Source organism: Hemicordylus capensis, chromosome 5 (genome assembly GCF_027244095.1).
Source record: "Hemicordylus capensis ecotype Gifberg chromosome 5, rHemCap1.1.pri, whole genome shotgun sequence".
Lineage (NCBI taxonomy): Eukaryota > Metazoa > Chordata > Lepidosauria > Squamata > Cordylidae > Hemicordylus > Hemicordylus capensis.
The window spans coordinates 102,375,262-102,398,521 of NC_069661.1; the positions used below are offsets into that span (position 1 = coordinate 102,375,262).

The 23,260-nt window shown below is 41.0% G+C and overlaps 1 protein-coding gene across 19 annotated transcripts in view; it reads right to left on the reverse strand.

Annotated features, from left to right (window-relative positions):
- Positions 1–6,322: 6,322 nt before the first annotated feature.
- LIMCH1 (LIM and calponin homology domains 1) overlaps positions 6,323–23,260 on the reverse strand; it is a 273,017-nt gene continuing 256,079 nt past the window's right edge. For 17 of the 19 annotated variants that reach the window (XM_053253675.1, XM_053253673.1, XM_053253674.1 and 14 more), the window contains 4 exons: positions 23,135–23,221; positions 21,502–21,610; positions 16,761–16,863; positions 6,323–13,429 (listed from right to left, as the gene is read on the reverse strand). In XM_053253675.1, coding sequence (XP_053109650.1) covers positions 13,404–13,429; positions 16,761–16,863; positions 21,502–21,610; positions 23,135–23,221 — 325 coding nt within the window. In that variant the 3' untranslated portion in view covers positions 6,323–13,403. Of the gene's footprint in view, positions 13,430–16,760; positions 16,864–21,501; positions 21,611–23,134; positions 23,222–23,260 lie in introns of those variants that run through there. The other 2 variants (XM_053253670.1, XR_008308119.1) reach the window with 2 other exon arrangements.

Consider the following 23,260-nt stretch of genomic DNA (forward strand, 5'->3'; position numbering starts at 1 on the left):
GCTGGTGGAACTGCACATGCTCAGGAGGAGGGGTGGCATCAGCGTCAGTCTCTAAGCTGGAGGGCAGGGCCAGGGAGCAGGCAGGAATGCAACACAGAGGCAGAAGCTGAAGCAAGGCCCACAGCAGGAGACAGGACAACCGCCCTCCCCCTCCTATGCACACTCGCCACCTGAGGCTGTTGTCATCTTGCCTCATGAAGAAGCTGCCCCTGGGTGTAATGCATTTCTCTACTCCTGTGAAGATTAGGGCAAACTAGTTTCCAAGGTAGCAGGCAGGTTTTGTCCCCACCGTGTCCCCAAGCACTGCTTTCTGTCCCCTATATGGCTGCCATTCATTTTGTCCCCTTTCAACAGTATTGTATCACGTGTAGTTCCCCCCATACAACTGAAAAGGAACCAGTTAGTCCTCCTATCCCTTTGAGCGACTGCATTTTCTTAGTATGTTGGAAAGCTCCTTCACCAACTGACTGTTCCAGTGAGAAGGGCAAGGACTTTGCTCTCATTAATTCCCAGTGTTAGAAGATTAGGCAGCATCAAATTAGCTCAAATAAATTTCAAAACCGTCTTCTAGGTGTTCATTTTATTGACCTTCTGGGATTAGAGTCTTTCATTCACCCTTTTCAACCCCCCCCCCCCGAAACCACAACCATCAGAGAGCCTTGTGGTGAGTTCACCCAGTTATATCCATCACTCAGTGACTGCGGAGCGTTATGAGTTTCAGGTATGAAACAACCATCACAAGCACCCAGACAGAGCTTTTAGATCACCTAATACCACCTCAAATACAGTACGTTCAGTGGAGGCAATTCACACAACTATTGGCAAGTCATTAAATGATTAATTACCAAGTGAGGCATGCATGGATCAGTAGCTATTTTTATATTAACAAATTTGAAGCATGCAGGGTCTGAAGTAGAGCTTGCATAGCAACAAAGAACCGTTTGAGGGTCTAATGCAGGGGTAGGCAACCTTTGGCACTCAAGGTGGTGTTGAACTAAAACTCCCACCATGCCCAGCCAAAATAAATTGTGATTGGGGATGATAGAAGTTGTAGTTCAGCCACACCTGAAGTGTCAAAGGTTGTCTATCCCCGGTCTAATGTGCAGAGGCGTATCTAGGGAAAATAGCGCCTAGGACAAGCACTGGAATTGCGCCCCCTGTCCAAACATCTGACAACCATCTTTCAGATAACTTTACCATAATATCAGCTGAAAAATACAAGTCAAGTTACTCTTTTAATATTTCAAAAACTATATAACAGTGGATGTAGCTAGACCAAAAAATGCTGGAAAACTACAAATTTTAGTATGCTTGGGCTCACGAAATACGCAAATACTATGTGGAGATGTACTTGGAAAACTAAACAGAAGTGCCTGTCTAATTCTCTACTATGCATTGTAGCATCACTATTACATTTGAATTTGACTTTTCCCAGATATTCTGAAAATAATTAAAGGACATACAGAGTAAACTGTGTCACTGCTTGGAATATATTCTAGTATTTCAGAAAGACAGTGTGAAATCCTTAGTATTCACTAAACTCACTGGGAGTTTCTTGCTCTCTTTCTCTCATTGTAACTGATTCAAAGACAAATTCACCATTACTAGCCATATTATTAAAACATAACATTTAACAGCATGGTGTAGTGGTTAGAGTGCTGGACTAGGACCGGGGAGACCAGAGTTCAAATCCCCATTCAGCCATGAAACTAGCTGGGTGACTCTGGGCCAGTCACTTCTCTCTCAGCCTAACCTACTTCACAGGGTTGTTGTGAAAGAGAAACTCAAGTATGTAGTACACCGCTCTGGGCTCCTTGGAGGAAAAGCGGGATATAAATGTAAAATCATCATCATCATCATCATCATCATCACAAGAAGCAAATGAATACAATCCTAGCTCATAAGCTTCAGCTCAGTATTCACTAGCCCTGATTCTCTGTACATAGTGCCAAACTGAATATGTGTACAGTGACTTATATATTATATTAATTTTTTTAAAAAAATTACCTGTAGTCCCTTTGGGGGGCTTCCTAAAGGCTGGAGGGGGGGTCTGCAAAGATTCCCCCTCCCCCCGCCAGCCTCTTAATTCACCGCCACAGCTGGTCCCAGGCTGATTTTCAAGCCTGTTTGGGCTTGCAAAGATTGATGTGGTGGCCATTTTGGAAGCTGCCACACGTGCTCAAATGGCCTCTGCGAGGCCTGGCAAGGCCTAGGGCCTTGCAGGGACCATTTGAGCATGCGCAGTGACCATTTTTAAAAAATAAATGTTTTTTTTTTTTTAAATGGTCACCAAAAACAAAATGGTTGCCATGCATGCTCAAATGGCCTCTGTGAGGCCTGGCATGACCTAGGGCCTTGCAGAGGCCATTTGAGCATGTGTGGCAGCCATTTTGTTTTTGGCAGCCATTTAAAAAAATTCATTTAAAAAAATGGCACCCCCTTCAAGTGGCACCCGGGGCACGTGCCCTACCTGACCTACCCTAGTTACGCCCCTGCTAATGTGGTGTGTGTGTGTGAGAGAGAGAGAGAAAGTTGGGGCAAGTAAGAACTGGTGAGAATGAAAAGTAATAGTTCTCATTGCTCAGACCAAAATGTGTCTGACTGGTGAGAAGCAGCCAGTTGGTTTTCTGCAGTACTATACTATCTCAGTACATGATTAGGAAGATCAAATCTGGTTTGTTCTGTTTGGCTCCTTCAACTAATTAATGAAACTGGTCACACAGCACTGCCACTTAGGCCTGGTTCACATGGTCATTCAAACCTAGGTTTAATGTGGATTGTCATTATTAGTGTAATTATGTGAACTCAGGCCAAGGCAGGAATTTCAGATTCATCTCAGGCCATAAACAACTTTGGCGTGGGTTCACACAATCATGCTAATGTCTGTAATCCACATTAAAACTAGAGTCAAATAATTGTGTGAACCAGGCCTTAGCATGCATATAGCACCTTTTGCTTGTACAAGGCACTTCACATTTATTATCTTGGTGTAATCCTTGTAACCACCTTGTGAGGTAAGTAGGCATTATCCCCATCTTGCAGTTGGGGACCTGAGACTGAGAAGGAGTGGCTTGCCTAAGGCTACATGGCAAAGAAGCTATTCAAAAGCCGGGAAATCCTAATTCACAACTTAATCTCTTAACTGTGCTAGTGACCTCTTACAATGGGTGGAAGTTCTACAGAGCTACATACAACTGTGAATTTGTCTTAGAATTAACTGGCAATCATTAGTATCACAACAATCCTTTGCTTCTAGGCAACTGGCATTCACTAAGCCAACTTTCCTAGTGAAATAAATATTTCAGACCTCACTGGAAACTGCTTCAAAACATCTGTGCCTGGCATCTTGCTAAAGGTTTCTTGCATGTTGTAAAATCAAAGCAAAAATAAAGCTGGTTTTTTTGCTTTTGTTTTAAATGAATGTCCACTTTTTTGGCCTTCACTATGACAGTTACCCTCACAGTCTCAGTCTACTGTCTGTGTCTGGTTGCTCTACACGCCAATGCGTGCTAATCCTTAAAAGACCTTTTTGTCGTTTCTCTCCTCAGCGACGCTTTTCCTCTTGTATTTTTTTACACAGATAAAAATTGAAATGTCTCCAGTAATTCCAGGATGGGACAGTATGAATGGAACTGATTATGCTGAACTTGAAATGCCAGAACCCTTTGCAAGAGCTAAGTTTTAATATCACTTTCAGTATATCCAGATACAGAATAACTGATACATTTCCTGGGGGAAGGTGTTCAGAATGTGTGTTTCTATTTACTGAGAGTATTCTTTTGACTACTCCCAGTACCTCCAGTGACTGTTGCTGGTGTCAATCTTATATTTCTTTTTAGGTTGTGAGCCCTTTGGGGACAGGGATCCATCTTAGTTATTTATTTTTTCTATATGTAAACCGCTTTGGAAACTTTTTTGTTGAAAAGCGGTAGATAAATATTTGTTGTTCTTTTGTTGTTGAATTAGACGAGACATGAGCTGAGATTTTGTAATGCTTTCTCCTTTGATATACTGAGGTACTTCGTTATTACAATAGTTGTCTGCTGAAATACCATTAATTCATGAACAAAATGAATACACTGAAGATTAAGCGACGGAATTCGCTATCAAGAAGTGCTAACAAGAATGGAACTGGATGTACTTCTGTCTATAGTCTGAAGCAATTCCTGATCTAGGAGCTGTGTGTAGCAGCTTCTTCTACATGCTTAGCTGTGCTAAGGTAATTGAAAACAAGACATACAGTATATTAATATTGTTGGTTGTTCATTTACAGTTATGTCTCTGCTGTTGTGCTTTCAATGCTCAACAGGGCAAGGAACTCACAAAGGAAAACAGGGCTGCTGCCGCTCTTAGATTCTGAAGTATGCTCTTTTCTGTATTTCTCTGGCCGTGATCACTACAACAAAAGGCGATTCAGTCATGGGCAAGTTCTGTATGGCCTAAAAGGAGGCCAGAAGCATTATGCATGTCAGGAGAGAGATGAAAGAAAGGACAGTACTGGGGCATGTCCCATGCTAATTCATGCAATGGTGAAAAACTAAGGGCTTATTTGTTCATGTATGTTTGTCATTTGCGGAGTACAAGCATGTCGTAGTGGCTTCTATATGCGAATAAGAGATTTGAGATCAAATCCCTGCTCAGTGGGAAGCTTCCTACTTCTCTCCCAAGACTTTCTGGTTGACACACACATGACGGTCACTTGGTGATTACCGTATACTATTGTGGTGACTTGCAGGTGTGAATGAATCACCACAGAAGTAGTTTTCAGATTAGCTCATATAATCTCAGACACAAGAGAGTCCGTTTATACATTCTGCTGTGATTCATCCAGCAGTGTACGGAAATGTGTAAGCCATTTTTGTATGGATACCCAGTGAAGAGGGGAAGGCACTTAAGCACATTCCCAAGTGCATTCAGTAATTTAACATTTTCTAGGGCAGGTCCCTCATGATCCATGGCTAAAATGAAGCTTTGCTAAATTATTATAGTGTAAGAGTAATGCTTTCTGTTGGAAAATGCTATCTAGAAGCTTCTAAACCCTGCATGTCAAAGTGATGGCGCTCATATCGCTGAAACAGTGGTAGACTGTAGCTAACCGCTATTTCAATATATACTGATAATAAGACACATAAAAGTATTCATATTAGGATCTCTTTCTGTTGATTGTCATTGCCATGTTTTATTTCTAGTTGTTACATGATAACCTGGCCAATGGAAATATTCATCATATCTTTGCTGGAACCGATTAGAGGTGCAATTGCATTTACGTGTCATTTACATGCTTGAAACTTATTTGCTTCCTGATTTACTTTACCATGATGCTTTTGAAATAAGTCAAGTAGTAAGTAATTGTATGTAACTTCCCTATTCTAACCATTGGTGAGCATTCCCCCCACTCAACTGTAGATGTCAAAAGCAGGATAGTACAGTTTCTTATCCAAATAATTAATCTTACTTAGAAACATTTTTTTTAAAAATGACTGAGCTTTTGAATAAGATTTTCATTCACATAGCTAATCGTATTTTGTATGAGAGAATTCACGGCAACTCATCCCAGTCTGGTTTCAAAAGAGAAAACTAAGCAGACAGTCTTGTTAATTTAGCATATAGACTTGGAATAAAGTACAACATCCATCATCTCATCAAAATTCAATTAAAACTCAGTCCAGCATCCAAGGAAAAGGAGCCAAGTTTCTGCTGGAAGCAGTGCTCTCAGAAACATCACTAAAAATCTTTAATGGTTCTTGCATTCTGGGAGCCAATTCAAAAGAATAACCAGTTTGGAGCTTCAAATTACCCTTTACATTAAAAGCTAGAACACGTGTAGTCTTAAAGCGGGAGTCTTTGTCATTAATTTAATGCATGATGCCACCACACATTGTCAGACACCAGTGAGATACATCTAGCCTTTTTAGTCAGTCTTTAAAATAATCCCATTTTGAACAGCTGGGTATCTGGTCCTTGTATTTGCTGATACAACTGTTTGACATTCAGATCTGGCAAATTCTGTATTGAGGCCAGGCTGAAAGTTAGGCTCACTGGATGACCATATTTGTTTACAGCTAAGGTTGTCAACTAATTAAAGCAGGTTTAGTTAATTGCCTGCTTTTTACTACTTGGTTACAGTTAAATACATCTGCATATTGCCAGAACATGAATATGGTGTCTATCTATCTATCTATCTATCTATCTATCTATCTATCTATCTATATATATATATATATATATATATACTGGAAATTAACTTACAATTTAATTATAAATTATAATTATTAAACTTATAATTTAATAAACAAAAGCTATGGTAGAAGGAAAGGCCACATGAAATATTTTCTTTTTTATTCCACTGACACACACTAGATCCAAAGTACCCTCAAAAATACACAAGCACACTCATATCACAGTCCCATTACTTACAAATTCCACTCACCAATAAAATGGGCTCCCATTAATAAACCAACTAAAGCTTTAGTTGATCAAAGAATGCAATCCTATTTAATAATTTATTGGTAATTTGTTCAATTTACAGCAGAAGCACATGTGGAAATTAGTATTAATTTGAACTGAACATGGTGTAAATGGTTTAACTAGAATGACACCACCAATTTATATATTAGTGCTGTGCTTTAGGAACAGATAGGCACAGACACTTGTGGGACAGTGTAGACAATATTGAGCTAGATGGTGTGACTCAATATGAGACAACTTTCTGTGTTCCTGTGCTTTATTCATATTCAGTTAAAGCTACACAGACTTGGTCAGTTGATCATACACATAACTAAATTTATTTAACTGGGTGACAGCCCTATGAAGTACACCTTCAGTTAAAGTTATTCCACCAGTTTACAACTCTTCCAGAAAATATACAGGCTCAGATTCCAAGATCCTCTAGGTCTGGGCAGGGCAAATTTGGCCCTCCAGATGTTGTTGAACTACAACTCACATCATCCCCTGCCCTGCTCTAGGGAATGGATTTAGGGACACCCACTGAGAAATCCTGTCTATGTGGGTTGAGTGGATCATGCAGCAGAGTTCAATGTGTATAATACATTTTAAAACAGAAAATAGTTAGATCTTTTAATAACTGCTACAGAAGCTTTTGGCAAAGGTACAATCCAAACATTTATAAAAAATGGTTTCCCATAAAATATGACTGTGTACAAGAATATAAAATAAAATAATGATAATGATAATAATAAAGAACATCAGTTTTAATCAATGTTTTATTTATAAACATAACATTTACTATAAAAGCTGTTGCATTTTAGACAATTTTCTTACTTCCCAGAGGCATTTTAGAATAAATATCATCAACTGAGATTAGTGAAATTGGTATTCAACATTAAACCAAGTAGGACCCTTGTCCTTTGATGATCTTGCATATTAAAGTAGCCCTGTTTTGGCTCCCCAATTTTTATATCACATAGATATAACTACAATGGATATGGAATTAATTCTACATAACAAGAATAAGGACCACTATGAAGTTTTGAGAACAAAATATATAAAAATAATTATGATATGGTTATGCCTGCTTTCTAAAAGAATTGAAGAGCTAAACACACTTTTTGGAACACCTAAAAAAACCCATTACATGTATTATATTGGTGTATCAACAGTAAATCACTCTTTGAAAACACACACTTGCCATTGCAAACCAACAAAGTAGTGAATTTTTTCTCTCCTTGCCATCCGAACTCTCCCACAAAAGATTTTCTGAACAGCATATATGCCACACTTATAACAGAGCTGTACATCATGAGGGCTGAAGCATGAGTGAACCTCCTCTATAATAATTTGAAGTTGGCAATTATAAAATTAAAAAAAAATCTATGCTGGTGACTATGAAATCGTCGTAGAGTTGTGTTCTGCAACTGCTGGTCTGTTTAGGTTATGAAACATATAAAGTTGACCTCCACCATCTTATGTGGAAGTAGAATGGGGGCGGGGGCACATGTCCCTTGCCATAAAACCTTGGACAGAAAACACTGCACATGAAAAATTCTGTTAGCATGCGAGTTATGGCTACAATGATAATTTACTGAACATTGGTAGGATTTGAAATTCTGCTTTATTAAAAGCAGGGTCAAATCTGCACTATTCTCCAGACTTTTAAAAATTATCTTTGTGTACAAGTGCAACTCACAATGACTGCAATGCGCTTGACTTCCGCGCAAGCCCACTGAAAGGAAAGGAGCCATGCATGAACATGCCTTTGCTCTTGTGCAAGTTCTATTCACTTTAATTAGACTTTTTCAGACGTTCCCATTTGATTATATGCCATGAGCACAACCCACTACAAAGTAAGGTGTGCTTGAACATCCAATGGTCTTAAGCATGCCCAACTGTGCACTGAATTCTGACCCACACCTGCAATCTTGCATGTGCACCAAATATCCATAATGATAAATGGCACTTAAGAAAAACTTTGTGCATCACCACATATCTACATGTCAGCTATGCAACTGCTCAGTACCCACATGCAACCAGCCAACATGATGTGTGGATCAGCACTGCATTTAGCTAGGTGATGATGTATAACCAAGTTACAGGTTTCAGACAGTTATGGTAAGAGTACTGTGCCACCTTCTGTATGCAGTTCAAAACAATGTTACTGTAGGGTCCTCCTGTGGCATGTACAATGTACCCCACAATCCTCCTCCCTGCTATGGAATGACAGTGACAGGAGACGCAGACACAGTATACAAGTGATTCAAAGCAGCTACAACTGTGGAGACTGGTAGTGCTATTTCTACCTGCTTCTGACCCCTGCCCTCCAAGGTGCATCAGGCCACATAGTCTCTGCCAAGTTAACAAAGACCAGCACAAGGTGAGCTACTTGCAAGCTGAATTGTGGAGCTGAGCACGAGGGCGAGCTGAGCATCCTTGGGCTAAAGGTAACTTGGCCTTCTCTTGAAATGCTGCAATGCCATCCATCTAAGCCCAAAGGGCAGAAACAGAGACCACATTCTGGATATTAGCTCCAGTTTTAATACTCTCCATTGAGAGTATTTATGAGAGCTGAGATGCACGTCAGAATGAGGCCCAAAAAGGTTTTTATACCCCAAAAGATGTGGAGGAAGAAAGAATTGGCCACCTTCAGAAGAATCCATTCTCCTGACTTCAGTAACCAAGATTTGGAAGTCAGGAGAAGGATTGTTGGATGGAGAGCGTGGGAATCAGATTTGGGTGGAAGGTTCAGATGTCACAACCTCCAGGAATACCCACTCTTGGTTGCCAACATATTTTACCTACCTACAGATTCACCAGTGGTTATATGAAGCCACACATTCAGACATAGCAAGCAGCCTACTCTGGATTTGGGGGGCATAGAGCCTTTCATTATTTGATCCATTTCTTTTACAGCACAAAGTTTGAAAATTACCACCTTAATGTCAGTAGGAGGAAAAGGTACTGCTGTACTTACAAAATCTTGTGACTTCCATGTTCATATTGTGCATTTCTTGTTTTGCAAAGACATATTATAACTAGCATGATCCATGCAAACATCAAGGTTATCCAAAGCATCCCAACAAAACATGCCAATGGCTACTCTAGCATGGGACTCAACTGTACATTCCACAGACACTGGTTCTGACTGTAAAACTCCTATTTCCAGCACCCATCCTTGGGAGTTTTCTTTGTTTTCTAAAAAAAAATTACATCCATGTGCCACTGGTGACTGTGCAACAGCATTGTATTTTCTAAGGCACCATTTTAATGAAATGTGTATCTTCCTATCCGACAGCAGTACAATTTAAAACATACAACCAATGTGTACAAATGCTTTTGAGTGACAAAGGAGATTTTTTGCATGAGTATGCAACTGCAATCCAAGATCCTTCTATCTAGGCATAAAAATAGTTACTAGCTGTGCGATCCTTAAAAAATATGTATTGCTTACCTAAGAAATGTCTGTTTTTTTGCTAACACACCAAGAGACAATTGAAGTGTATATATAGCCACATTCAATCTCAATTAACTTAGTTTTCTTTAATATTCTTAAGGCAGCATAAATATATATTTCTTTCAAAAGACTACCTTCAGGTGATATCAACATATGTTTTCTAATGTTTTCTTTCTCAGTGTACTGATGTGACCATATTAGTGCTGCTCACAAACCAATTCTATATGATTGCACAACTGCAGCCTGTCAGCTGTGTCTGATAGCCACACACCCAGCTCCAACCATTTTCTATTTCAGACTGGCTGCAGTAGCCACCTGAGAAAAAAATAATGTTAGCTTGAGATCCACACAGTACATTTGAACGAAATGCGCTGACATTCAGATTCAGATGTCACATTGCGTCCTGATCTTCCATTTCTTATGAATTCAGAGACTCTTGTTTTCAGTCAGAGGGTTAGTTCTTATGCTTCTTTAAAGATGTGGTTGCTGTAGCTGCTTTGTCATGGCTGATTCCCATGTCACTTCAGTAACATATGTAATGGACAGGCTATGTGGAAGAAGCATGTGTACCTCCCAAAACAAAGCCATTGGCTCCACATAAGGGATAGGTGTTGCTGTGGGAAGTAACCACATCATACACCTCTCACATGCAGTCCTCTCATTACATACATTTGCCAGAGCAGAGAGGGAAGCAGGAAACTATGGAAACTATGCTGGGATTCGTCTTACAAAGAAGAATCCCAGGCTTAGGAATGGAGGAAGCTGCCATATACCAGGTCAGACCATCTATACCATCTCAGGTCCATCTAGCTCAGTATTATCTATTCTACACAGATTGGCAGCGACTCTCCAAGGTTTCATGTTGGAGTCATCTTCAGCCCTACCTGGAGATGCCAAGGGTTGAACCTGGGACCTTCTGCGTGAAAAGCTGATGCTCTACTACTGGACTATGCCCCCTACCCCCACCAAATAAGGCGAGTTATTATTTATTCCCATATTGGAAACACAGGAAACTGCCTTATACTAACTCAGACCAGTATCTACACAGACTGGCAGCAGTTCTCCAAGATTTCAGACTGGAACCTTCCCCAGCCCTACCTGGAGATGCCAGGGAGGGAACTTGGAACCTCCTGCATGCAAAGCTGAGCTATGGCCCCAGGTTGGAAAAGAATATTTGCCAATGCATTACATTAGAAATGAAGAGACTATTTTGGAGAATTGTTCTGTCCATTCTATTAAATGCACTGGCGAATATTCTTTTCCAAGTCTGTGTGTACTTAAATGCCGCAGCCCAAGACTGGGGGCCAAGCTAGACAAGATTGTGGCTTGCGTGTTCCTATTTAAAACAATAAATAGCTGTGTGGGACCCTAAACTGGACTAGAACTGTGGGTGGAGGACCTTAACCCTTTGCCACTAATCCAGATTCAGATCATGGTGGGGGCAAACAGTTACAGTCCCCTTCCCAATCATGCATCCACAAACTATGATCTAGTTGGCCCTCAGTTCATACATCCACATTTGTAAGAACATGAGAACATAAGAGCAGGCCTGCTGAATCAGGTCCACGGCCTATCAAGTCCATCATCCTGTTTCACATAGTGGTCCACCAGATGCTTCTGGGAAGCCCACAGGCAAGAGCGGAGGACATGCCTTTCCCTCTGCAATAGGTATTTAGAGGCATCTTGCATTTTAGGCTGGAGGTGGCCTATAGCCCTCAAGACTAGTATCCATAGACAAACTTGGATCCATAGACAGATTTGTGATGGTCTGAAACCATAATAAAGTTTGACTGACTGACTACATTCACACTGGCTCCACAGATTATAGGCTCTTAATCCCTCCTAGTTTAGTGCCTATTCGGAGCCTTTGACTGAGGACATAAGCAGGCCTGGTCTGTGGAAACTCGCCACATGAGAACTGAGGCCAATAGTTTTATGCATCCTAGTTATCAACTAACTAGCTGCTGTGTGAATAAGGTATGTGATCTTGACCTAGGTTTCTTTTTGTGCTAATAAACACTAATCATAAGCATGCTCACTTGGAAGTACAGTTCATTAGCGTCTCCTGACCTGACTTTCAAGTATGTATGCTTGTGAATCATAAGATCCATCTCATATTCATTGGGGCCCTCTTGCAGGTTCTGCTACTTTGATTTAGTTCAATATGTGCACTATCAGGGGGGGGGCCACAAAAGATTAATAAAATATGCAAATGAGTCAACATACAGCAACTTTACTGAAAGTAGAACAAAGAAGTTCTAAACTGGTAGTCCCTTTAATTGTACCTGTCAAACAAAGTCTTAAGAACTCAGCTTCATGCGTGCTCATTCTATGCAAAATGCAACTGCCTGCAATCCAAAGGTTCACGGGGTTCCTGTGTGTGTGCGCACATGGCCTGCCCCATTCTCTTTAACATTAAGGAAAGCTTGTGCACATGTCCCGACTGCACCATTCAAATGATTCCCCATCATTGCAAACGGGCAGTCTTGAATTGTGGGGAACATTTTTAATACTAATTCTGTAGTATGTTAAGAAGGATTTTCTATTCATTATTTTGGGGGTGGCCAACTTCTGCCATTCTGCTGGACAATGGTCCAGGGGCCAGAAGTTTATTTTGAAACTGTCACAACTGGTCAGACTTCTTTGGCTGCTTAACTGGTTTTCGCAATTATGGGCCACATTCACGGAGGCACAGCTGGGCATTATATGCCAACTCCAAAGAAACGTAACATTCATGTGGAATATTCTCCGATATTCCTACAATTGCAGAATGCACATACTATTTATGTTTAGTGAAAATACCTTCATCCGGTAAAACAATTCTTCATTATACGGAACATTATTTTATGCACACAGAAATTGCATGATGAAAGATGCAATAATTTATTTATAGAATTCCTATCCTCCACTGAAGGTAATATAATAAAATGTTTCCAGAATTACAGTGTGTTTTATCAAACTAGTTTCTTCATATATATAAAAAAGTCACCACTTCAGTAATAAGCAGAAAAGTCATTTTATGTGATGCTGCTTAATCTCCCCTCCCCCCACCCCTCAAATGCAACTAATTAGATTAATATGTTGGCATATTATAGAACATCTACAAAGGTTGTGTAAACTTAAAATTCTCAGTTCCTAGTCATATTAAAACAGAATAGGTTTATTGCATCTTTATTTCCTTGTTACTTTCCAAAGAGCAGACTCTGAAACCAAACATAACTGATAATACAGAACACGCTCTCATGGGAAGGGTAGGGAGCTAAATGTCCAGAGATGCACTCCATACACATAATGTAAGTGAATTAAGGAAGGAAAATTATGTATTGCATTGGGAAGTAGCCGATGGAGCCTCTTGTGCCAGCCTTTCAAGGTGAGATGAAAGCTATGAAGTCCATGGGTACAAGCTTACATGTGATTGTCTGGAAAACAGCCCCAGGAACATGATGGTGACATTCCTTCTTGCAGAGGACTTTTGTAAGCAAGGCTGAGATCCATGTCACAACGTTGTTGGCTGACCAGCAGCTATATTAAAACAAAAAACACAAGCAGAAAAATTGAAAGCCATTGATCCTGTCATTATGGCAGAAACAATGAAGCAGCTAAATGTGCATAGGAAATCCTAAGAATTTCCCCCCTTATATCTCAGTCCTAAACAGGATTGAGCAAAGAGTGTGTCATACTAGCAGGACTTGTTCAGTACAGTTACACAAAACCAAGGTTTCGGTTTTCAGAAGCAGGCCATGGATCACATGCACCTAGGCCCAGCTCCTCCCCACTGTGTGTGAATCCCCCAGTTCTTCATTAGCTTTCCTCCAGGTCCCAGAATCTACCTTATGCAAAGTTCTCAGTGGTTTTCAAGCCATTCTCAGTATTAGTATATTTCTGCATCTGGAATTCAAATGTAAAATTTACACTGGCTTGAGTGTACATCTGATGTGAAAAGCTATTCTTTCCTACTTCTAACCATTTTTTTTTAATGCTTTGACAATTGGATAGCTTGTGCAACTTCTCCCGTGGCCAGTGGGATAAGGTCCAGGCAGGAATTAGGATGCATAGGGCACTGATCCTGTTGCCCCTGTACTAATGGCATAGCTATGGAGGCAATTTCCACATGAAGCTGCTGCAAGAGGTCATCCAGGGATTTGACTTGACACTCAGTTGTAGCTCTCTTTCTCATCAGATGCAGGTGAGGTGAAGACTGTCCTGAATCAGTGCTTGGATGCAATAATGGACAGGATGAGGGTGGACAAGTTGAGACTCAATCCAGACAGGATGCAAGTACTGTTGGTCAGTGGTTCATCCATCCAGGTGAATCATGTTCAGCCTGTTGTAGATGTTGTAGATAGATTCCCCTAGAGGATCAGGCTCACAGTCTGGGAATGTTTATTGATGCAGCACTAGAGGCTCAAGTGGTCTCTGTGGCTCAGCTTTAATCAGCTTTGGCTGATACATCAGCTGCGATCTTACCTGGATGGAGATAGCTTGGCTATAGTTACCCATGCTCTGGTAGCCTCCTATCTAGATTACTGCAATGCATTATACATGGGGCTGCATTTGAAAACAGTCCAGAAACTGCAGTTGGTTCAAAACAGGACTAAAAAAAATTATTAACTGGGGCTGGGCATTTTGATCATATCATGCCAGTGCTTCATCAGCTGCACTGGCTCCCAGTCTGTTTCTGGACCCAATTCAAAGGGCTGATCTTAACCTTTAAAGTCCTTGGAACCAGGTAACCTGAAAGAGTGCCTTGTGCCCTTTGTCCCGGCTTGGAAACTGAGATCATCTTCAGAGGCCCTGTTCTGAGTGCCCCTGACAAATGAGGAGGCAGGGGGCTAATAGGGAGAGGGACTTTTTGGTGACGGCATCCCGTTTATGGAATAGCCTTCCGAGTGACGCTCACCGGGCATCGTCACTTTGTTCTTAGACGCTAGGTGAAGAACTTTCGGTTCACTCAGGCCCTTTAAAATAGTTTTTTAAAAAAGGTTTTTGCATTGTATTTTGTATGTTATTGTAATTCTTTGTTTTGTTTTATGTGTTTTAATTGTATATTTTATTTTATTCTATTGTGAGCCACCCAGAGAACAATTTGTTATGGGACGGCTAACAAATAAAAGTTATCACCACCACCAAATCTAATGATCTACAGATATTTCTACATTTTTATTTTTATCCATTTCATGGATAAAAATAGTGTGACATGCCAATATAATAATCTCCAAATAATGAAATCAGTTGTATAAATGTGTGAGAAGTTGTACAATAGCACCCTCTAGCTTTCAGAATGTGGAAAATATTTGAAGTTTAAAAAAAATGGATTTTCTTCTTGTCTTCTTTAGAAAAATATATATTGAGAGTAGGGGTATGTCTGCAGTGGTTCTTTCCAAAAGCCATATCATGCATCATAGGCTGTCATGAACAGCCTTGCCCTTTAAGCTGGACAGCGCAGGTCTTGTGCTAAACTGCGGGCCAGGAAATGTGGGGGAAATTAAATGATGTAGCCCAGAACTTATATTGGATACTCAGGCCTCTTTTGTGCTCAAAGACCACAAATGCAATGGACTAGAGGAGAGGGGCAGTAAAATCTTCAGGCCTTTCACACAATTTTTGAAAGGAAAAAACAAATGAGAAGTAGTCACAACCAAATCAAAGCACGTAGCCAACAGTCAAGCACAAAGCTATTTCTCCCTTGGTTTCTCCACAGCTGTAGCGCACTGCAGCAGTTAAAAAATAATAAGTGAAATATAAAGTCTGCGATGCTCATCCAAATATGCTGGGTGTTGTCCCCTGCCCTGCCATTATATGAGAGTACAGAGAACATGCTCGCATCCCATTTTGTGTTCAAAGGCTTCTATTTTTAATTTTTCATGGATCAGGTTGTTGCTCTATAGAAGTGACATCCCATCAACCCTGACATCTCCTATTGTTTATTTTTGCATGTGTAAATCTTTCAGGTATTGCTGCAACTGAAATGGAGCCTACAGAACAAAACTTATGACCTTTAAAAAATTCTTTATAAAAATAATAATAGATTATCCTGCAAGATTTCAAAAATGAAATCAGGAAAACATTCTTAGATGCAACTTACCACCACAATTAACTGATATACAACTTAATGTTTTCAAAGAGAAATTATATAATTACAAGATACAAGAGCATATGTTGGCCAGGCTTGTAAAAAACCCCAGCTCCCTTGAGAAGTCCATAATGCTGGGAAAAGTTGAAGGAAAGAGAAGAAGAGGATGGACTCAATTACTCAACAGCAGCAAGGTGGATGGACTCAATTACAACAACAATGAATGCACCACTGAGAAATCTTAAAGGCCAAGTTGAAAACAGATCATCCTAAAGAGAATCTATCTATGTGGTCGCTAAGAGTTGACACCATCTTGACAGCACTTAATCAAATCAATCAGGCTTGTAAATAGCCATTTGTTTATGATTTAGTGGCAAATACAGATCGCTTTCAGCCAATCTTTTATAGTAAAGTGGAAGATAATTTGAGCATGATCAAGCAAAAGGTAAGCACCCTTTAAGTTCCACGGATTTCAAGCGCTTAAAGCTAAGTATGTGCCCTCCAAATAAGATGTAAAGGTGCTAAGCTTTGGCTGGATAATGCCCTTAGGTTTCCACTCCCCACTACCACCCCAGATAGTTTATGGATGTGGCACAAGTGAAGTACACTGGAATGTGTGAGCAGGTGGATTGTATTTTTAAACGCATATTGAAATGTGTAGACAGGTTTTTGTGAGCTAGTAATTTTCAAGGACATATTTTCAAGGCTGCTTTAGGATGCAGTGAGGCAGAGAGGAAAAACAAAACCAGTAAATATCACAATCAGGACATTGGTGCTTACTTCTGGATCTGATGTAACAATCATTGCAGTTGAGAAGACCATTTCTTATCCGGACATCTGTTCCACTCGCTGCATCTCCAAGCTGTCCTTTACAAATTCCACACTATTTGTTGAGAAAGCATAGATGCAATAAGGTAGGTGTAAACAATATTCAGAGTATATCTACACTACAATATTCATTTAATATTGTCACATCATCTCTCAAAGAATTCTGGGCACCGTACTTTGGCAAGAACACTAGGAATTCTCTCTTAAATATCTCTAGCTTCTGTTATAGAGCTGCAGTTCCCAAAATTTCTTGGGAAGAGAGAATGCCCATTTAAGTTAGTGGTGGAATTATGCCATTTGGTCTCAGTTCTTTACTTGGAGGAAAGAGGCAGAGATCTTTACAGGTTCTTTCTCACAGTCCAAGTCCAACCCTTCTTTTAGTACACCAGCATTTTATTTCTAACAGTGGCCAATCTGTGGAAAATATTCATATAATTTTACCTCCACTCTATTAAATACATGCAAGAGGGAGCCAGATCCCCATTTATGTGTACTGTATGTGAAATGGGGCAAAAACAACCCCTCCCAAACACAACATGCCCCTCATAACTGATAAGAGGATATTCATATCCAAGTACAAAACACTCTGATAAAGAAGCAGCCCTAAGACAGGCAAACAGGTTAGAAGTCACTGCTAACTGAACAGAGAGAAACCTTTCAAAGTGGGGATTCTCTTATATTTAGCAGGGGGAGAGCAACTGGCCCTATCCAACCCCAGCACAGCATCCCTCCAGTGGTTGTTGCTGTTGTCTACCATATGTTTCTTTTTAGATTGTGAGGCCTTTTGGGAGAGGAACAGAGCGACCACATCCAGCTGTTCTTGTTGGTCTTTTTTGTATTCAATTCACTATTTTTCATCTGCATTACGGGGTCAAATGTTGCCAGTTGGTTGTCTGTACCCTCACCCCCATCTCTTCCACTGTCACCACCTCTCCACAGTGCTTATCAGGGCCATGCACAGATGGAAGGATGCTGTGACCCGAGTCTGACTTGCTTTCAAAATTAAATTATGTTGCTATGTATGCACTTCCAGTTTATCGAACTTGCACAGCACCCCCTCCTTCTGCTACGCCTCTTGGAATGGGGCAGGGGCGTTGTTTAAGCATAACTCTGCTTGTTAGAGGTGCCTCACTTTTCTGACAACAAAAGGAACAAATGTTTGATGTGGTTTTTATGTGTCTCCTGCTTCTTGAGACATTGATAATTAATCACTTCCTGAAATAGTTTGTCCCATTACAGCCTCTCTCTTTACTGACTTGGCTGCAATCTATACACACTTTCTTGGAAGTAAGTCCCATTGAATATAATGGCACTTGTAAATATGTATTGACTGTAGTGTTGAAACCACCATCCCTTCCCCCCAGCCCCCACTTTAATGTTACGCTTCACTCTTTTGTGATTTATGAGTGGGGTGAATAAGCAATATAGCTCCAAAACAATTCTCTAAATTATCAAGAGAGAGCTCTAAAACAACTCTAATGTTTTCATTTTTCGGCAGAGTGGGATGAAAATGGCAAGTATGGAAGTCCCTTCTAAGGGTATGAAGCATGCCATGCCAAATTGCAGAAAAACTGATTCAGGGGCTGCTATGGAAGTAACCTTCCAATTTTGGGCTTCCTACCCATAACTTCTTTGGGGTTTGTTGGCAAAATGGGAAGAAAATTCCAGGAACTGTAGCTCCTTCTGTGTACATGAAGCTTGCCAAATTGCAGACAAATGGATTTAAAGATTTCTGTGCAGGGACATTTCAAAGGCAGCCCCCTTATTGAATTTTTCAGTCAGCCCTCCCTCTCCAACTCATGACATGAAGTGGGTTGATTTGGAGGCTGAAACCCCACATAGCTCCAGCCAGAAGCAAATATAATGGCAAAAACATAAATGCTTTCAAATGGCAAACGTAAATGCTTTACAAGTTTTTTTAAATCCTGCCAAGTAAACTAGAAGTAATGAGTGGAGTAAAGTTGCAAAGGTGCTCTCAGGTGTGGAAATGGGGGGTGGGGTTTGCCCTTGGGAACCAAACTTCCCATGCATCACCACTATGAAGAAAAACCATGCCTCCTCAGACCCAGACAAGTTGGGCCACAGTCCATTTATACTTTTGCTCATCGTGCAAGTTGTTCTGCTGGTTTTGCAAGTCAGAATATCTTCACAACAAAAAGAAATGAGTGCCTTTTGAGGACAGTGCAAATCACACATGGGATGTGGACATCTTCATGTAGATGCCCTGTAAAATCCCTCTTAACAATCATTGGCTGACATCCTGTGTGTGTGTGTGTGTGTGTGTGTGTGTTGCAAAGGCAGTGCATGCAAGCAGCATTCTAAACTAAAGCTGTGCTGGTACAGGTAGACCTCATTATCCACGGGGGTTCTGTTCCCACATAATACTGCGGGTAACAAAACCATGGATAATGAAAAATTGAGTCTATGGGAACGTGGGGGATTCCCAGACTCACCTCCCCCATCGCCCTCCAAATGTGTAAACAGGCTAAATAAAATGCACTACTATGCTCCACATACCTTTGGGAGTCCAAGGATCCCCCCACAGTCTCTAAGTCCCAGGAATTCAGGAAAAAATAAAATGGCAGCCGGAAATTATCTCTGAGGTCACTTCCGGCCACCCTCAACCCGCGGATACATGAGATGAGCCCCTTATTTGCCTCCCCCCACTTATGCCTAGGATCACGTGTTAATTACCCGACCATGGATATGTGAAACTGTGGATGTTTGGTCTCCATATACAGGAGTCCTCCTGTACGTGGGTGGGTGGAGGACGTGACCTTTGCCAGTCTTCCCTTCCCTCTGAAGTGCTCTGTGCCACCTGAAAAAAATGTCTGAGGGCTCCAAGAGCCGCAGGGACACATTTCCAGGTGGCACAGAGCTCTTTAGCTCGGAATGCCGCGTGCTACATTTGTGCTTCACTAGCCTGGATGTCAGCCAGTGTTCATGAAGGGATAAGCCATTGCCTGGAAGCACCCAAGGATAGAGTTTGAAATGGTAGAACTGACAATAAGCCTCAAAGAAAATGAGAAGCTACGGTTTCCAAGACTGGAAAGAGAGGGCAGACTGTTTTGACAGTGAAAAGCATGGGAAAAGTGACAAAGGCAAGTGGGGAAAACAAAGGTGGCCAAGTATTACTATTTACCCCTATCTTTTTACTATACAGAGAAATATGGCAGAACTGCTTCGTAATATTTGTAACAGCCAGTCCGCATGGTTCCTTATCCCAGTGGCAGAAGACTTCTGGTGGGGGCTCTTTTCAGCCCCATGTGAAATCTATCTAGAATGGCTTGTCAGGAATATCCAGTGTTGGCATGGAAATTCTCACATAATAAAGATCCACACAGCATGCAGCACAAGACATTTGTCACAGAGCCATTTTTGTGCCCCTGCTGCTTTGGCCGCTGGGAAGAATAACCCCTGTGCATATGAAACTGTTCAGCAGTTTCTCTGTACAGGTATCAAGGTCTTACATGCCACTGATAAGTGACCAGTCTGATCTTAATAAGAACACAAATAACCAAAACAGTATTTCTGACTCCACTCAGAGTAACAGTTCAAGGACTATATAGTATAAACTACAGAGATTGTTTTGAATTAGGAGGGACAGCTATTTAGGTGACATGATCCAGAGGACACACAGAAGGAACTTTTAATCATGAGCTCACCAGGTAGCCAGACAGACAGCCTAGGGCTGGCTGAGAAAATGTACTTTTAAAGATACTTTTAAAGAAGCAGGACAGACTGGTCACCTGTTTCAAGATGGGACCAGTCTCTTTTGACACTAGAAATAACAGCTTTGAATTGTATTTTTAAAGAATGCTTTTTGAGATGCCAGGAAGAGCTAAACAACTACAATACAATGCATACACACACACACACACAGACTGCTTTTCAACAAAAGTTTCCACAGTGGTACACACACACACACACACACACACACACACACACACACACACACACACACACAGTGGTTCTCTGTCCCCAAAGGGCTCACAGTCTGAAAAGAAAAAGAAAGAAACATAAGATAGACACCAACAACAGCCACTGGAGGGATGCTGTGCCAGGGATGGATAGGGCGGGTTGCTCTCCCCCTGCTATTAAAGAGAATCACCACTTTTAAAAGGTGCTTCTTTGTTCAGTTAGCAGGGGACCAAAGAACTATCTTTGTATGCAAGCTAGAGTTAGCCTTTCGGGGCCAAATTATTGTTTCAAGTGTCTTTTCAGACTAGGAGAGAAAGAGGGTTTTTTCAAACATTGATTGCTTATTGATTATTATTGACTTTATTTTCAAAGAAAATATGTTTTAACTTATGCATTTATTTTGAAATGTTATTTTGATGCAAGCCTTTTCAATGTAAACTTGTTTTTCTTTTCCAAGAAGAGCCTTTTATATCAAGCCTCTGTATTATAATGTTTAGGTTAGAGATTTTGTTAGACAATAAAAGCTATGTAGAAAAGAGCCCATGCCTATAATATGCCCAAACAGCCCTGGCAATGTCCAGAAGGTGTGTCTGTCACATTAAAGAGCTTCTGACTGCGATAACACAAGTTCCTGGCAGGTAAAGGCCCCTTAACATGGGAGAGTATCACCTCGACACATTCTAGCTGTGGTGGTGGGAGTTGATTTGCCACACAGAAGCATCAATACAGGCTAGCCTTCAGTCAAGAAGCACAAGTATTTAGGAAATCCTACCCTGAAGCACTGGATATGGAAATAAAGACCAAGTGTTTCGATGATCATGGCAGCTCCTTTCCCAAGAGGGTGTCCACAGCTAGAGCAGAGCTTCTTTCCACTGATGGACCTAAAACAACACAATTATTTTTTAAGAACTGAGTTTTGCTCTGTCTAATCTGCAAGGGACCATATGCAGCATGCGGGGAATGTGTTCTGTGGCAAGATACCTTGAGTCCCAGCATGTTAAATATACTATGCCTATTTTGCAATTCTGATATCTATACCCAAATACAAAAAGTATGTTATGGTGGCTCTAAGTGAGTCATACCTCAGTATGAGGGCCACAGAGTTGTCCAGGAGGCTTTTCAGACAGCAGGCTTTACTGTGGGTTTACTGCGAGGCTTTACTGCAAGTTTGGGGCATGACGGATACTCTGACGCAAAAAGATCATTTTTTTAACCCCAGACATAAACAGGGCTAGGTTCCAATACTGGGGGAAACACCTGAATTATGTGTGAAGTGCTCTCTGAAATATCGCACTGACTTCGGGGTAAATCTGGCTGATATGTGAACATAAACTCACTCTCCCAACATAAAGCCGTGGTAAAGTCGCTGTCTGAAGAAGCTGCAGGTGTTGTCATGGGCCATGAATTCACCCCATACAGCAGTAAAGCAGTATTTCTCAAGTGAAGCCCCACTTCTGAATGAAGTGTGTGTGCGTGCATGCAATTTAATATGGGATCCAAAGTCCCACACTCAGAACTTGACAAGACTCTCAAGGACGTCCATTCCTTCTGCAGCTCCACAGGCACTGCCAAAAGTTAGAGATGCTAGGCAAGCCGAATTGGTCCTCACTGAGGTGCCCTGATTTGTTCAATTGCAGAGGAAAGGCAGGCACACAGTAGGGAAGGACAGACAGGGATATTTTGTACTTGACTGAAAAGGCTGGTAGACCCTCAGCTAACCACTGAGGTGAGGAAAACTGCAATTGCTCAGCTACTAATGGCCAAGGTAGTAATCTTGCATCTTGTTCCGAGAATCCCTCATGCCCCCTTCCCTCAAGAGATGTCTTCTCCATAGATTGAGAAATACTGTGCAAAAGTCAAATCTGTGTGGCATTTGCCTGTGTTTTTGGCTGGCCACTGTGGTGCACAATTAAATGTGTTGGAAATATCTCTGAAAAGAGAAGGCATACCTTTCACTAGAGCACCCCCTTATGGACAGTGTGTAAACTGCAACACAGTTCATGGTGGTTCAACAGCCATCCTAGTGAGCCTCGCAGAGAACAAGTGTGGCTAAACACTTGGTTTGTTTTATGCTGTGTAAACTGTCTAGAGATTTCAGTAGTGGGTGGTATACAAATTTATAAAACACACACACACGACAGTATGAAGAGTATGTGTTCATCTAACATTAGCACCATATGGGTGTGCTCCACATTCATGATTGGTTTTTGGGGTGCTGCAGCTAAGTCAACTAGGCTTTAAATCAGTTACCTCCTATAAGCCCAGGGCTCCACTCTTCAAATGTGGCATTGGAGCAATCTCCAATCACTTCTTCATAAACATTATCCAACATTTTAGAAAGTTTGGGTTGAAGTTATGACCTTGTGAAGCAGTTAGAAAAACAGCTTGCAAGATTCCTTATTGACCTTTTATACCTGTTGAGTGACTGGCTTGGAATTGTAGGAGAGCATGGTGACGGTGGCCCAGTCCTGAAGTTCTCTTGACAACCTGCCCTGAAGTACAAAACAGGAAAAACAGGGGTGAAGCTCTAA